General features: G+C 42.1%; 2 protein-coding genes across 10 annotated transcripts in view; one reads left to right on the forward strand and one right to left on the reverse strand.

Moving 5' to 3' along the window:
- Positions 1-16,277, reverse strand: part of CA5A (carbonic anhydrase 5A) — a 32,993-nt gene extending 16,716 nt beyond the window's left edge. The window contains exons 1-2 of the mRNA XM_026092094.1: positions 15,561-16,277; positions 8,783-8,976 (exon numbers count right to left, since the gene is read on the reverse strand). Coding sequence (XP_025947879.1) covers positions 8,783-8,915 — 133 coding nt within the window. The 5' untranslated portion in view covers positions 8,916-8,976; positions 15,561-16,277. The remainder of the gene's footprint in view (positions 1-8,782; positions 8,977-15,560) is intronic.
- A 177-nt stretch (positions 16,278-16,454) lies between these two features.
- BANP (BTG3 associated nuclear protein) overlaps positions 16,455-16,808 on the forward strand; it is a 172,683-nt gene continuing 172,329 nt past the window's right edge. For all 9 annotated transcript variants that reach the window (XR_003257908.1, XM_026091987.1, XM_026091988.1 and 6 more), the window contains exon 1: positions 16,455-16,581. The gene's annotated coding sequence lies outside the window, so the exon portion shown is untranslated. The remainder of the gene's footprint in view (positions 16,582-16,808) is intronic.

Consider the following 16,808-nt stretch of genomic DNA (forward strand, 5'->3'; position numbering starts at 1 on the left):
GCGCGGGCTGCCTCCTCCTCCGCCGCCGCCTCCCGGCTGCGCTTCCCCCGGCGCCGGCGCTGCCTTTGCAGCGCGTTTTGCCTCCCGGCGCGGTTAGAGAAGCGGCCGAAGCGGCGCGGGGCGTGTGCGCGCCCTGCTGCCGCTGGGCCGGGCTGCTCCGTGCGCCTCGCTCAGACCGAAACTACGCGTTTCTCTCGAGTCCAGCTCGCTTACGCGTCCGAGGGGTTAACGCTTGTTCTTGTCTAGCTAGTTTTGCTCGGCTAGGAGGCTTCAGTTGCTCCCCGGGGAAGGGGCGATCCCTCGCCTGCGGGGATGCAGGTGGCCCTGGCGCTGCCCCAAAAGCACGTGCAGAGGAGTCAGTGTTAGGGCCGCTCTACCTGTCCACATCTGTCCCAAGGGCACCAGGTCTAGCACTGTGCTGGGCCCACGCCAGAGAGCGTGAAAGGAGCCCGTGGAGCAGACACCGCTCAGAGCAGGCCTAGATTAAACTGTGGTTAAACCCCCGGTTACTCTATGCAGCTCTTCTACGTTACAGCTACCTGCAGGGAACACAAAGCAAAAACGGGAAGTCAGTGGAAAACTGCTGGTGGTTGCGGAGGCACAGAGATGAAGTAAATGTCCTAATTTCTGCTGAGTCCATGGGCTGCCAGGAAGAGAACACCAGACCTCAATGCCTCTCTTTAATCTTATCACCTGCTTTGAATCATATTTCTTGATTACTTTCTCAAAATCCTTCTTTTGCTGATCTGCATTTACCTCTTTGGGATCTTCATTCCTGTTACTCAGTCAGTGCTGTTGAATTTTCATGAGATATCTGACATAGCATTGAGAGTGTTTTGCTGAAATGGAGAAAAAACTAGACACTCAGATTGTGCCAACCAAGAAGTAACTTAGTGTTTGCTCTATTTTACAACATTTTGTAAGAAGTTTCCATTGTATTCACAGCATAACATTTATAGAGCACTCTGAGCTGAGTAACAGGGTGAAAATCTAGCAAGTGATTTGCTTTGAGTGACTGCCTGCTCAGAAAATAGGTTATTGGGCGATGTACGATGGCAAACAGCATCTGATAATTTGCAAGTGGCAGGATTTGTTTAACCTGAATTCAGTCACATTTTACTTTTTAGATTTTTTTTAAGATATGCCTTCTGTTAAGTGCATATATATAGCAGCATTTGATTGTACACATAATTCTTGGTTTGCCTCTCATGATGTTTTCCAGTATGGGCAGCCTTGCCATCCTCAATGTATAACTTCCTATGCCTTAAAAAGAAGAGAGATACTTGATGAAGTTGAAAACACTTGCTGCCCTTAAAGGTCTTGATTCAGTCAGGCTTAATCCCAGTTTAATAGAGTACTGATTGTGGTTAAGCAACGGTATTCAGCACAGGTCAGATGTAGCTGTTGCTGAAGCTAGTTACAAACAACAAGTAGGTCCTAGTCAGGAAGACAACGCATATGAACTCCATTCCTAACTGCAGCAGGGAACACTTGACAGAACTTCCGGAGCCCCAGATATTTTTGGTATTGAGCATTAACAGGAGATACGGGGTTTTTCCTCATATCTACTAATGAAACAAGATTCCCATTCCTTTACATTCCATTATTCTGTGACATTGTCCTCTAAATACAAGTGACAATCTCGTGCCCCTTGAGGCCAGGACAACAAAATTAATATATGTATTCTCTACATCATAGTATAAATGCTTATGTTGCAGAACATAACTTTGCTTCCATACAAATATCTCTCTATTGTGCATGTTAAAAGCAGTCTAAAAATAAACCTCAGAATTTGCCCAACCTGCTTTGCACCGTGGCATTAAGATGACCAAACTTTGGCAAGGTTTTTTTAGGGATCCGATCATCAAGGTTTTGAAAACTTTGAAGTTTATTATGGAGCTACTAAGTGGAAGAGAATGAGTCATTTTTTGTGGGTTGAGCAATATAACCAAAGCAAAGGTCTTGCTGCATAGGTTTGCAGAAATGATGGGCTGTTTAGCTGCAGAAGGGAAATAACTGACTCACAACACACTGGTTTCCCTCCTGAGTCATTCACAGGATCTGCATCCGGTTTACATTCACACACTATTTTTTACTGAGCATAAATTTTAGTAAAACCTGAGCATTTAATTTAAAACTAAAACTCTTCTTCACTAGGGATTTAAAGAAAACCCTTCAACATAAGAACTGAACGGCAGTGAGATGATTTTTTTTTATTTTAATTGCAAACCAAAAGACAAAAGATAGATGCAAAAGGAAACATAACGCCCTGGTGCCAGCAGTCTGCCAGTGTAGCCAGAATCTTCTCCTCTGGACCACTCCAGAAACAGAATTTCTTCTTGGTCAGTTCCCAGTCGTAAGCAGTGGTGTTTTATGTAAGAGATGTGTGGTGCTCATGCAGCAAGCTAGAGAGGACAACAGCAGCCCGAATTACAGTATGTCTCTGCTGTTGCCATACTTTTCCAAATTGTTATGTTTCTGGACCGTCTGGGAGGTTTCAGCTATGCCCTCTCTTGTTCCTAAACAGAGAATGCTTTCTGCATACAGAGAACATCACCACCAAATATCTCCTGGCAACTGGCCTGCAGGATAAGTTGTCAAGTGATACAGGAGGTATGTGGAAAGAGAAACCGAAACCTCACCCACAAGGCCTGATTTCATATGTGCAAATTAAAGAAAGGTGAGAATTAAGATAGCTCGCAATTTGCACACTCCACTCTATGCCTGCCCCGTTTATGATTTGCGCGTTGAGGAAGGGTCTAGTGTATTATTTACTGTGCTGTTATGGACATACCTATGGCACTGACAGAAGAGTCATAGTAAATACTGCAATATAAGAAGCAGGTCTGAGATGTGTCACCCCTGGAAGAGAGATCTGCTGCAAACAGAACTAATCTGTGCTCTTTTTACCTTTCACCCAGTCAAAGTGATGCTCCATTTAAGTTTATAGTGTTTATTTGGAGGTATCTTACATTTGCACTGTTTTTTTCCTATCTTTCCCAGTTGAGGTAGATAGATTGGGACTGTATGGATGGCTCCATACTTTGAATTGTTTTCTGTGATTAGTTGCAGCTGTGGATGTCTTAACAAGTCCAGTTGGAATAATTGTTAAAAAGTTCATTTAGCATTGAAAGAACCATCAAAAGCTTTGGAGGGGGGTGTCAAAAACCAGAAAAAAATGCAGACAGTGTTTGTTACTGGATTATTATAATTTATAATGTGATTTTCAATAAAACATTTCGAAGGCCACAGTTCCATGGTAAAAATCCAAAAAAAATTTAATTAAATCAAGGGATTTACTCCCAATTTACACTACTGTAAGCTTGATTGAAAGACAAAAAGCATTTTTTGATGGTTTATCAGCATCTGGTTTTGGCAAAGGAAAAACAGCTTACAATTGTCTGAAATTCTCTTAAGTATAATGGGGAAAAGAGAGTGTAAAATTAGAAGAAAGAATATAAAAATTAATTCAGGTAATTGTCAAGTAAAAATGAGTGGTAAGATGACTCAGCTTCAGTGGATTTCAGTCTTTGTGATTTTAATCTTTCCAAAAGAAAAGACTTATTCAATAAAGCACTTGATTTGTTTATACAAGGACTCTCAAACATGCTTCACCCTGCTCTGAAATAAAACAGGGAGGACAGGATGGTGGGAAGTCGAACAGTTGGGGAAACCCCACCCACTTGAAGGAAATATGGTTTTGTCCTAAACTGAGCAGGAGTGCTTTCCATAGCAACACATTCTGAATTGGGAAAAATAAAAATAAACATATTATTGAAACTAAATGAAGAACCATGTAAACGTTAAGAGACTGTGGCTCTGCTTCAACCACTTGGATTGAATATTACAGAGGAAATCCAAGATAGGTTGATTTCTTTGAGGCTCACACAGTATGAATCAAGATTTTGGAGGATGATAACAGCGATGGTTGGCTACGGTCCCTCGTGACAAGGTGCTGAAAGTTCTGCTGAATTGATGTTAGATTTGGACTGTGATGCAGGCCCATTTATTGATATAAACAGTCCAATGCTTTTTATCAAATGGATGTAACTGACAGAGTACTCTAAGCTCAACAGGAAAGCAGCAGCAGATTGTGAAACGCTGAGCTTTTCCCTGCTTCCAGAATGTTTGGCTGAGATAGGAGCCTGGATGAGAAGGCAGTGGCTGAGGCTAAGTCCAGATAAGGAGGAGGTAATTCCAGTTGGCAGGGTAAAGCAAACAGGGGCTTTATCTTTTCTGTATAAATACATTTACTAAAATTATGCATGCAGGCTTAGTAACTCAGCGTGGAAAGGGCTTAGAAGATATCACATAGACAATTTGTGTACAGTTACTGCAATTGTATGTGCAGTCCTGGAGATGGCACACCTGGATTATGTGTCATTTCTGTACTTACACAATTCTTAAAAAAACAAAACAGAAAAACCCTGGAAAGATTCTGTTTTCCTTGTAATTTCTTTTCAAAGGATAGGAAAAAATTAAGCCCTTCAAGTCTGCTCTGGCAATAATTACTAGGGTGAAGGTATATTCCAAAGCCTTAGAGCCCGCAGGGAGAGCGCCTCCAGCAACTCACTCTGTCACATTAAAAAGTGCCTAGCAGCACTACCTCCATGTATTACAAGGTACAACAGCGCTTAGTACAGGCATCCACTATGGTGCTCCATGTTACTAGGAATTTTTTCATATATCCCATCCCTCTCAGCAATGCTTCTACTCTTCTTTCCCAGCAAAATGCAGAATACTTTTGTCCTTGTCGGGACACAAGGAGAATCTGGGAAAGGCGCTGGGAAATGCCAGCTTTTGAGTGGTTTAATCTGCATCCTCATAGCAAATGGCTGAGTTAACAGCTGAGTGAAAGCATCATCACCCAGCTTGGTGAGAGGCTTTTCATGCGAGTGGGAAGGAGGAGAGGGAGACGATAAGAGACGATGCTTGAGAAAATGGTGAAGCTAACTCTGCACTGAAGGCATTATCTAGAGTCCGAATTTACTAGACTTCAGAGTATGACCCATTTCTTTGATGAAGTCTTTGTCCCTGAAGGGGCTGTTTGTACTGTCTATGCTGAATAGCTGAAAATATTTTAATGTGCTTTTTGCTTTGAATAAGTGTTATTCACAGGGTCTAGGCACCAGACGGAGGAACCCACAGGCTGGTTTAATCAGATCTAGCATCTATTCACTGACAGCAGAAACTAACCATTCCAAAGATAGTGTTTTCCTGATTCAGTTTGTTTTGGCATTTCCTGCATGAATGTCATGGAGCAGAGAATGATTTAAGTAATAAATAGCATCTGTCTTAAATAGAAGAGAGGAATGCAAGTAAAAACATTTAGATTTGCAATTGTAGTTCATTTAGTTGGCAGTGGTCTGGTGATGGAATGGCCTTGGATGATCTCTTCCAGGAAAGTTTAATTGTTGGTGTGAAATGAGTTTTAGTTTCTCACTGCAGTTCCCAATGGACAAATGTCCTCAACGAGAAAAGATAGCATCATTTGGCCCTTTCTTGGGGAATGATGATAATCAGATGTCAGATAATCCTGAAATAATGAGAGTTTCTCCATCACATGTTGAAATCTAGAGATCTTATCTCTTCCCCGGTTTGCCTTCTTACTCCACTGAACTATTTCAAATGATTTTCCTAGAGTAATTTCTTCACTGATGACACAAAAATTTAACATTTAATTGTAATATGTTCCATTTTGCATTTCTAAAGTTTTCATTTCTATAGGCCATAAAGTTTTCTGGTATATTAATACTAAACAAGCAGAAGAATTAAAATCCATGTATAGGGACTCTGTACTGCTGATTCATGGGTTTCATCACTTTTTTAATGAAAGAAAGTTGATTTATATTGTCTGGGCAAGTTTTGAACTCGGGAGTCATTGGACTTACAATGAACATTCACTCACAATCTTAGTTTCTGTTATTATGTCTTCAAATACAAAAACAGAGAAAGAATAATGACAACTTTTTCACCACTATTTCAGTGCCTCTGTTGTCTCTGGACTTCCCCTCTAAAGCAGTAATTCATGTCACCACATGTGAGCAGTATTGTATGAGCCCAAGCCTTGGTCTTACTGGCACAAGTGTTGGTTTAGCTGTTGAATCTCTGACACTGAAAACATTTGCTGATGAATTACAGTCTGTATAAAATAAAGATAAAGACATTGCTTGTGACTATTAGAATGTGAAGTAAGGTATTAAATAACGCATTTCTTGCTTTGCTTGATTTTTGTGATTAGATAGCTACCTCTTATACTCTCAGATTTAAAAAATCAAAGACAAGACAAGTAAATTGCTAGGTGGGATCAGCATATGCCTACTGCACAGTAAGGGCTCTAAGAAGCACAATAATTGGATTCAGCTCAAGTCCAGTAAGAAGGAACTCACAAGAAAGTAACCCCAAGTCCTCAATCAGCCAAGTAAAGGGAGGCCATCTGACCAAGCAAATCATTAGGATAATTATAGTATTGGTTCCTCAGATATGGATGTTGTGTCAAATAAACTTATGCCCTGACGTATGGACTGTAGTCTGATCTCTTGAGGCTGAAAGAGTCATACTGGAACTCTAAAGCGAGGGTAGCAGTTAAGACTTTGTACTTTGAGCACAATCAGTGTGACTCAAGACGAGTTAGGAGCCTAAATTCCCTGTATAATCAGAAAGCAGTAGATACCAGCTGGAGTGTAACTGAGCATGTGAGTTAGAGCATCTCAGAGAGAGGATGCTCGACTGCTGGTTTCAGCTGTGTTAGTAGACTCAACCAGTCCCAGTTTTGAAAAAATAAGGTCTTGCTTCCAGGATCTAATTTAATGCCTATGGAGTAGCTATCATCACATATGTGAAATCCAAGAGAAGATGTAAGGCTTGGTTTGGATATACAATAAACACGGATTCATTCTGGTATTTGGTTTTAGTTTATTTTGCAAATGGCAATCTCTCACAATATGTTCTCTCATACACACACGTCTGTGCGAGTGGGTGTACACACAGTTGCACAGACTTCTAAACAGCCTGCATACATTTAATCTGAATTTGTTAAAATGCTGCTGTTTTATAAGGTTGAATCATTCTGTTTCTGTAAGCAATACTGTAGTGCTTTTCTTTGAATAGATGAACAATGCCTTCTTTTTTTCTTATTTTAATGGGGGGAAAAAAACAAGTTTCTGAGCATGCTCGCAAAGGAAATAAAGTGGGTAGGGAAGGAAGTAAAAGTTTGAGAGACTTCCAAGCAGGTCAGAAAAGGGAAAAAATACAGTCATGGATACATGTGACTCATTTAAACTTTGTGTTAGGAATATATTAACAGCTCTTTCTTGTGGATGTTTCACTAGTAACAAAATCTAATGCTAATCTTGCTTCTAAAAAAAACCTGGGCATCTCTTACCAATTTAAAAGGCATATTTTTTAAATTAAGGTGGAAGTGTTGTAGTAAAAAGTCATGCCACCTGACTGAATTAGACATTCTGTCTGTTGTAAAGAAATTAAGTGCAGCTTTATTCAGTAAAGGCTGTTTTCAGAATACAACAAAGCAACCTTACATTTTCTATTCCGAGTAGCAAAAAAGAAAGTTTCAAGTGAGAAGAATTCTGACGATTGTTGCAAATGCTATTTATATCTTTATAAAAACTGCTCTGGATTATTTCTGATGTCCTGAATGACAGGGAAGCTTGCATGCTATATATTAGATAAAGCATCCACATCTAGGAATAAATACAATGTGATGCAGCACTGCGCTTGGCAGCTTATCTACTAGTTTATTAAGATGCTATTCACCTAGTGGCAGAAAGATTATTTTGGTGTCATCTTCCAAAATGCACTTATGAGTGGAGAGCTATTAAACACTGATAAAATTATTGAATATTTCTTCTAGCTTTCAATATAAACAAAGCCTTGTACTAATCTCCATTATGCTTTATGTCTGCTACATAAAATTAACTGTTCACTTATGCATCACTTATGCAAATATAAATATAAAAAGAGAATCACATCTCAGTATTCAAGGAGATATATGGCTGTCCTTTGAGAAAAGTTAGTAAGATAAATTTACAGAGTGAAAAAATATTTTGGACAAAAGGCATTTTCTAAATGTAAGAAATTACTCTTTACTATTGCTCTAGCTGACATTATCTCCACACAAGTCAGTAGACATGCAATCTCTGGTTTGCCTCACCACAAATCATATTTGTGGATAAGTTAATCAGTATTTTAAATAACTAAACCTCTGACATATTCCAGTAGTATTTTACATTTCAGTAAGTGGTTTATTGTAGATCTCCTGTACACCACATTTGGAGGGTTTTATGGTTTGTACTTCTGTTAGGCCTGATTTTCAAAATTAAACATTGCAGTGTCTAATCAAATTCAGTCACTCAGAATCAATTTGCCCTAAATGTGCTTTGAATTGCATTTATAAATGCAGTTTTTGTTGAAACCAGTCAAAGCCTTGCATGACAAAAATAAAAATTAATTATTGTATAGTCTGTTTCTTCATTATAGTTACAATTTAGAAGCACAAGCAGACCAGTAACACTGGCACTGCAGAAATATTGAAGAATTATGTTTTAATGCTGCACATGTAGAGAGCTTATATGATTCAGTACGGCATTTCTATCTCTAGTTTCTCTCATTCTATTTCAGTCACATTCTGAAATTCCCTCTTTTGATTTTAGCTGACAAATAAGAAAGAAGTGAGAATAACACTTAGCTATACTTGTCTTTGTACCTTTTTGCATCTCACTTATACAGGTATCAGTACTGTTTTAATACAATGAAATACACTTACGTGCATCATTCCTGGTTTTGCGAGCGCAGGTGGCCAGGCTGCAGAGTCGTGCTGGCACTGCTGATGGACTCCAGACAGTTTTCAGCTGCTTGTTTAAGTGTGCCAGGGTCTTCACGCTTTTCATCACTATCATCTTGGCACTTGAGATTTTCAGTTAGTCAAACAACCAGAGGAGCTTTCCAGAGCCTGGCAACCTATCAGCACAAAGTAGAGAAGAAAATGCTCTGAATATACAGCTTCAGGATAACCAAGGGATCTCCAGACCTACTTATAACAAATTTTTGAGTGCATAGGGCATGGCTGGAGAGGGGGAAGCTAACCAAAAAGTTAATTTTCAACTGGTCCCTGAACTGGCTTCTTCATTGGCTCTACATGTTGTTGGAGGCAGGGCTAGTTTATTCTACATGTGCTTTCCAGGCCTTTTTTCATCTGGCTCCAAGTACACTAAAGGGCTGGAGAAACCACACTTTTGTATGCAAGGAGAGGTTTCTTATCTTGTCTTCATGCATACATTCTTTGAATTTGAATACTTGTGTGATAGCTAACAATTGGGATTGTTAACAGCTCTCAGGATTGGTGGCTGCTCAAGTTGAAGAAGTCACAGAAATCTAGTCGATATACAAAGCTTGCCCAGGAGAACAGGAAGGGGAGCAGCCTTCTGCAGGCAAGTACTGTAGCGCCAAGTGTCATGTGAAACAGTACTGTTGCAATCTCAAGGTAAAGAATTTGTTCTTCTGAAATATAAAATGTTCCATAAGAAGGATAGTTTCATAGCAACTAGAAACAGGGACAGACAAAAGGAACCCTCATTACCCCTCTACTCACTTTAGCTCAAACATCACTTTGACCCAGGTGAAGTGTTTCTTCATCAGGGAAGAGCAGGTTGAGAATTTTTCCTGTCCTACGTTTCTTCAGGATGAGAGCATGAAAATGTTATTCTCCTATTTCCTGACCTTCCCAACAATTTGCTTATCTTGTGTGATATATCTGTATATAAAGCCCTTTCTTTCATTTTCTTTTAGGCATGTTTATATTGCCACATTGCTCTTCCTATGATCGCTGTAACCTCCATAAGTGATACAAATATAATTAGCTTCTCAGAGCTGTTTTTTCAGGTCAAACACAGAAACACAGGCAAGCAATTCATTCTCAAAAGACTCTTCTTAGTGTTACAGATCACTTATAATCTGGTCAGAGAGCAATGAAGATAGATGATGTTAGAAAAGGATGCCGGGGCGTATCAGGGAGCAGCAAGGGCCAGCTGCTCCCAAAGTGCAGGGGAACAGGGCACCGAGGGTGACCCCAGCACAGGCAGTCCCTCACCAACAGGGGACAGTCCCACAGGGGCTGAGCACAGCAGGCAGAGTCAGGTGCTGGCAACTGGGTCCATCAGCAGTCCCAAACAAGGAAGCAAACCAGGTCCAAGGTCCCGCTAGAAATCCAGGCAGGAGCAAAAGGAAACATGGACAAGCTACAACACGGATCCAAAGTCCATTCAGGAGACAGGGCCAAAGACAGGCCTGAAAACAGGCACGCTGACAGACCTTGGGGCCCCCAGGCCTGAGCTCAAATGGGGCCCTGGGGCCCACGGACAGGGTGTGGGTGGATGTACCAGGTCAGGCTGGTCAGGGCCATTAAACCCTATTAGTGACCTCAGAGCCCTGACAGCACAAAGGTTTTATGGGCCCTTTAATAATTTTCATATAAGTATTTGGAAAATTCACATGATTTTCCTCTGGTAAGCACATAGGAGAGCAAAATTTGGGCAGTCACATATTTTGAAAACTATAGAATCTATCAACCACAGAAGAAGCAAAAATGAAAATACTATTAACATTCTGCCATTAAAAATTATTTCCTTCTTAATCCATAAAATTACATGTGACACATTTTTAAGAGCTTTAATGTTGTTTCTTTTTAATTAACTTTAAAAAATGTTGGCATTTTGAGTTAGGAACTTATTTACTTGCTGATATTTTCATTAAACACATGCATATCTGACATTTCTTATCGCAGGGTGTATGATGAGTGCAAGGCTCAGGCACTGGGAATCCTCTTTGGTATCTTACTGTGGCAGGCTTATCTATGCTATTTACTATTCCAAAACAATTTAGGAGATTTCTTAATGCTTGTCATTTATTACCTCTGCTGCCTACTTCAGAGTGTCTCAGAGCAAGCCATGGTCAGCTAGGGATTCTGCTTACAGAGGAACTACAAACTCAGACTTTGATTGCTGCTCATAATTGTGGATATTTATGTATCTGGAGTGTCACTGTGTACAATGGAAATCCACTTTCTTTGTCTTCACAGAAGCTAGAGAGGTAAAATCCAGAAATTTCTTGCTGTCCCTATCCATTTGACTTTTACTGTAAGCTCCTCCAGACTGGATAGAGAGAATCAATATTTGTTTTCTTTCTGGTGTTCGCTAGAGGGTTGCCAATATGTACATTCTGGTTAACTTCAAATGAATACTGTTAGGTACAGGGAGAAAATGACCTCATTGATCTATGTCACGGTTCTGCAATTGCCTTACGCAGTTGCAGGGAAAGAGTGTGTCTGTGGTACATTGGGGGAGCGACTGCAGCATGTGCAGTCGTGCTTGGACCAGTCTACTGGATGGATGTCTGCAGTTGAAGAGAAGAATATTCCTGTCCTAATATTGTCTCATTTGCAACATTGGCAAGTCAAACCCAACAATTCCAAGAAAAGGCAGTCTTACAGGTTACTGTAATTCGGGAGATACAATTACAGTGATTTCATAACTAACATTTTCCTCCCCTAGTTATTGTTGTATAACAGTGACAGGACGATCAGTCAAGCAGCAGGAAGCTGCCTGGGCTAGCATTGCTGCTGAAGAATGCATGTGAAATCTCTATGGAGTGGCTAAAAATATCACCTAGGGCAGCTTCACTGAGCAATCAAGTCACTGCTGTGTGGGCTTTAACACCTGTATTCTCTGTGGATTGGCACACACTTCCCATGCGTTACATGTTACTTCAGGCTAAAGGAAGCTTTTCTGTCATGTCCAAAATTTGCTAAAACACTTGCTAATGCAGCTGATCTCTTTAGCCCCCTAGCGATCTCTACTCCCTCCAATTTGTCAGTATCTCTGTTGTACTGCAGGGCAAAACACAGGATATGGTATTCCAGATGTGTCCTCACAAGCGCTGCGTAGGGGGGAAGAGTGACTTCCCTTGACCTGCTAGCCATGCTTTTGCTAATGCAGCCCAGTACGTGGTTAACCGTCGTCACTGCAAGGGTGCATTGCTGATGCACGTTCCACTTGTCCACCAGGATCTGCAGGGCTTTTCTCCAGAGCTTTTCTCCCTAGGCAGTCAGGCCCCTACTGATGCATGGGGTTATACCATCCCAAGTGCGGGACTTTGCATTTGCTTGTGTTGCACTTCATGAGGCTCCGGCTGACGTAGCTTGTCTGCACGGCTCTGCATGGCAGCCCTACCTTCCAGCACATCAGCAGAGCTGGTGTTGTATGCAAACCTGCCGAGGAGACGGTCCGTCATTCTGGTCACTGATGAAGTTTTATATTTAGTTCATTTTACCTCTCACACCTGAAATAACTGGGTTACACTGCAAATAATTTTGAACATGTGTCTAGATGAATGCAGGTCCAGGACTAAGAGAATGCCAAATTCTGCTTGTAATAATAGCATTAATGGTATGTTGATGCTATATAATGTTTTGTATTTAGATTTCTAAAAAAAAAAAAAAAAAGGACTATATGAAGATGAGGACTACACGTGGAATGAAAAGGCAGTTCTCAGGCAATCCAGTTTAAAGAAAAGGATAAAATCCATTATAGTCACTAGCTGCGATGAGATCCGCTTCAGGCTTTTGATAATCTCAGCGAATTTCAGTGAAAAAGGACTGAAAATGATAATGGTACCTCACCAAGTAAATATGGGCTGTGGCAAGCCTGAACTAAGCTGGGCAAGCTAACAAATATTGGGCAAAGATACCAGCTGTGTATCAGAGGCAAAAGGCCAGCAGAAGCAGTGATGAGTGTGATCCTGGGAAGATCACAGTAGGGCAAAGTGCAAATGCAGAACTTGTTGGGATGGCAGATTTCTGAGAAGGGGAATAGCCTCCTATCATTTTCCCCCCAATGTATACAGGGATGTGGAACAGTATGTAAATAAATAAGAGAACATTGAGATCATGCCTGACCATTGAGATCATGCCTGACCCTTCTCACCTTATTTCTCAGTCTAGCAAAAATTACCTTACAAGGCCCTGAATTTTGACCAGCTGCATAGGCCAAATACGTAACAATGTTTTTCTTTCTGCTGAGGGAATACAAGGCCGCCTTCTATCCTCATTCATGCAAATCAGGAGTATCTTCACTGAAATAAATGGAGTTTACTCAGCAAAAAACAGAAGTGAGATCCATGGGAAAGAAAATTATTCCTACAGAGTTCCTATGGCAAATACTCTGGAGTTACTCCTATGCCCTGATCACATCTGTTTTCTTCATGCCGTTGTTTCTATATTCACATGCACAGCAGTGAGTATAATTATGAATGCCTGTCACTTGTTTAAACAAATGCTTTGTTTGGCAACCTTTGTTTTCCTGCTGCTGATGCAGCTGCAAAATTGTGTGCACAGTGTGTTAATTTTTTACCTTTGATGCTATGGTAAGTTTTTTTTCTAATAACAAAAAGGAGGAAACCAATGAATGAGATACCAATCTCTTGTGATCCATACAAAACATGTGAAAGCAGCAACTTCCTTGGGAAACAATAGTAAATGAATGCTGATACAAAGGTAAAATAAGCTAGATATTTCCTGGGACCAAATGATTCTTCATAACACGATGGAGAAAAGTTAGCACGTATATAAAATGAGAGAGAGAAATACTTAAAAGTGAGGATGAAAAAGGAGAGAAAGTAAAACAAATAAAGTATCTTGTTATCCAATTTGGGACAACAAACCAACAGGGCAACAGGACGCATTTCCTTCTATAAAATTAAAAAATAAAATTGATATATTACCACCCTGAAGTTCCTATTCATTTTTCTAAGGGGGAGGGAAAACAAGAATGGATTTGACCCTAAGCCTATAGGTGCTTGAACAAGTTATCATGCGTTAAGCCAGAATATACCTTAGAGTGTATCAGCTTCTCCTTGGTGCTTGCTCATGTGTAGTCTCTTACCCCAAGGCAAAGTGAAGAGCTCATTTACTAAAGGGGGGTCTGCACTGAATTTCCTGACATTTATTGCACAGATATTCAGGTAAGCACATTCCTGAAAGCTCATAGAGCTTAGGAGTTTTTGTGTAGCAAAGGAAACACTTGATTATCCTTGGATAAGTTGTTCGTGTGTTGGTACCCTAAATTAAAGACTAAGAGCCAAATTTGGCCCTTGTGATTTAAGCACAGAGGAGGTCTCCACTGTTAGGTTGTGAACAGAGGAAGATCCCCTTTATTCTACCATTTACCAGTATTTCCAGTCATACTTTCTGCCATGTGAAGAGTATGTCATACCTGGCTGTGTGACTCTCAAGGGGAACAAGGGACAAGCTGTGACAGCAGAGTCAGGAAGCAATGTCTTCCTGATTACTGGTGAAGGGAACTCCCCCTGTCTTGTAAGAAATGACAGAAAAATATCAAAATAATATCTCTGGAAAGAGGGGATAAACTCTTACAAGAGATAAGTGAATTGTACATTCCAGACCACTGAAATGATCAGAACAGATTGAGTTGCCAGCAGGAGGTAGTGCTTTACCCTCTCTTAAATTGCTGTGTTGTTTTTTATTTTGTTTTATTATGATCTCTGATCAATGATGTTACAGATTAGTTGGGTCCTGCCAGTATGTCCTGGAGTTACTGTGACTGCTGAAGGTGAATATTACAATTGGTTTATGACAGTTTTCTGTTTTGTGTTGTTTTACCTGAGAAGTGATTTGCTGGCTATATGGAGAGGATTGGAAACTCACAGCCTCAGCAGGACGTGAGCTAATGATCTCTGGGAGGGAATCTACTGATGAGAAAGCAGGGCAGCTTCTACACTGGATTTGGATTATGTTGGCAAAGGCTTTTACCAGCAGCATTCCACGGCAGATAGTGCACTGATGTTTGCATCACTGTTTTTCTAGTTGGGATCTGGCAATTGCTTGAGTGCAAGCAGAAACTGTTTGCCAAATGTGTTTACAGGGCAAATCTGTGTAGCAAAGCGTGAAATAACCCTGTGCAAAAAGTCACTTTATAAGTAGTTTAACCTATGAACTTGCTAATCTGCTTGTGAAGGAAGAGAACACAGTAAATTAATCTATGGACTCAGCTGAACAGTTACAAATCTGGAAGCAGAAGCCAGGGTTTTCCTAAAGTGCTAGTTGTTAATTCCCAGGCTCGTGACAAGCCTTTAATACTAAAAGCACCAGTTTGAGAAGTTACTACTAGCAGTTTCCAAAACAGGCACTGTGCATGTGCCACTGTCAACATACATTTCCCTGCGTGAAACATGAGACCTGTTAAGTACCCCTCTTTGATCCTCTCCGTAACTTCCAGACAGATCAGCAGGAGGAATTGCTGGTTCCCTGGGGTCTGAAACGCTCTAGAAACTGGAGCTGCTGTGACACGTGCGGTTTAATTTCATGCATTGGCCACCTTGGGTTTGAACACGGCAGAGGTACAGCACCTGAGAAGAGCATTTCAGGCCACCAGCCCAACAGCTACGGCATCAGCTCCCGGCTGTTTAGCCACCGGCCTGTAGGTGTTGGGATAGGCAGTTACTTCTGAACCAGAAAGGATTTAATCACGTACCATGACAGTGCAGGCTGAACCATGTTTTGTGTTTGCGGAACGTTTTTTATGCAGAAGTCCGAAAGTCACCACTGGCCACGTGGAGGCTGAAAAATGAAGTCCGATGATGCTCTTATTTGGGCGACAATGTGGCATATGAGGATATAGCACAATAATCTTAAGTGTTTGTCTTCTTTCAGACAAACACTTCTTACCAGCTTCTTCCAGAGCTACTTGCAATCTTCCTCCATGCTCTCTTTTCATGCTTTTGCATATTTTTGTCATTCCCAGAAGGTTTCCAGAAGGTTTTCCACCTTCACCCAGTCATTCTGTTCTCACACCAAATGCAGGAATGAAGCAATAGAAAAAGCAGTCTGTTAAGCTAATTTAGCCAATTCCCACTTGCTGCCTGTTCTTCAGCTGTGTACTGAGCGTGGTGACATTTTTCTCCTTAATATGACAGCTCACATTCAGATCATCTCATTTCAGTGATGCAAGTGCTCAAGGTCCCTTTGAGGAGGGAGGAATTACATAGAAGGACTTGAGAAAGGAGTAGGAAAAAGCAATGTGCCAGCCAGAGCAAGAAGGGGTTGCCGAGCCTGCCCTCAGGTTTGTCTGTCATGGTTGTGTCAGGGCTGGGTTTGCGCCTCAGGAGGATGAAGCAGGGCGAATGGGGGAGAAAGAGGGAGACATAGAGAGCGAGAAAGAGAGAGGTGCGTGTTGAGGGGCATCTGTGGAGTTAGTGTGGGTGTGTGCGTCTGTGTATGTGGAGCGTCAGTGTGGCGCGGTGCGTGTGGCGCGGACTACAACTCCCGGCATGCACAGCCCCAGGCGCGTGTACTACAGGTCCCGGCCTGCTCGGCGGAGGCGGGGGCGAAGGGCCGGCGCGCTGCCCTCTGGGAGTTGTAGTCTGGGCCGGCGGGGGCCGAGCGGGAGCAGCGCGGCGGCGCCTGCGCGCTGCGGAGAAGGAGATCTCTCGCGAGGAAGGACGCCATTATCGCAGCCGCTCGACAAACACCACGAGAATTCGGCACCGCACACGGTAACCGCGGCGCCCCGCGGCCGGACGGCTGGGGCTGAGCTCCCGGGGGGCCTCACGCCCGGGCTTACGGCCCCGGCCCTCGCAGCCTCCCCGCTCCTCACAGCGCCGGCCGAGCCCCCCGCGGCCGCGAGGCGGCGGCTGCGGGGAGGGGCCGAGGCGGGGGGGGGCCGCGGGCCCCCGCCCCCCGCTCCCCTTCCCTCCCCTCCGGGGGGGGGGCGGCCGGGGAC

The sequence above is a fragment of the Apteryx rowi genome, unplaced genomic scaffold, assembly GCF_003343035.1.
Source record: "Apteryx rowi isolate R43461 unplaced genomic scaffold, aptRow1 scaffold_94, whole genome shotgun sequence".
In the NCBI taxonomy this organism is placed as follows: Eukaryota; Metazoa; Chordata; class Aves; order Apterygiformes; family Apterygidae; genus Apteryx; species Apteryx rowi.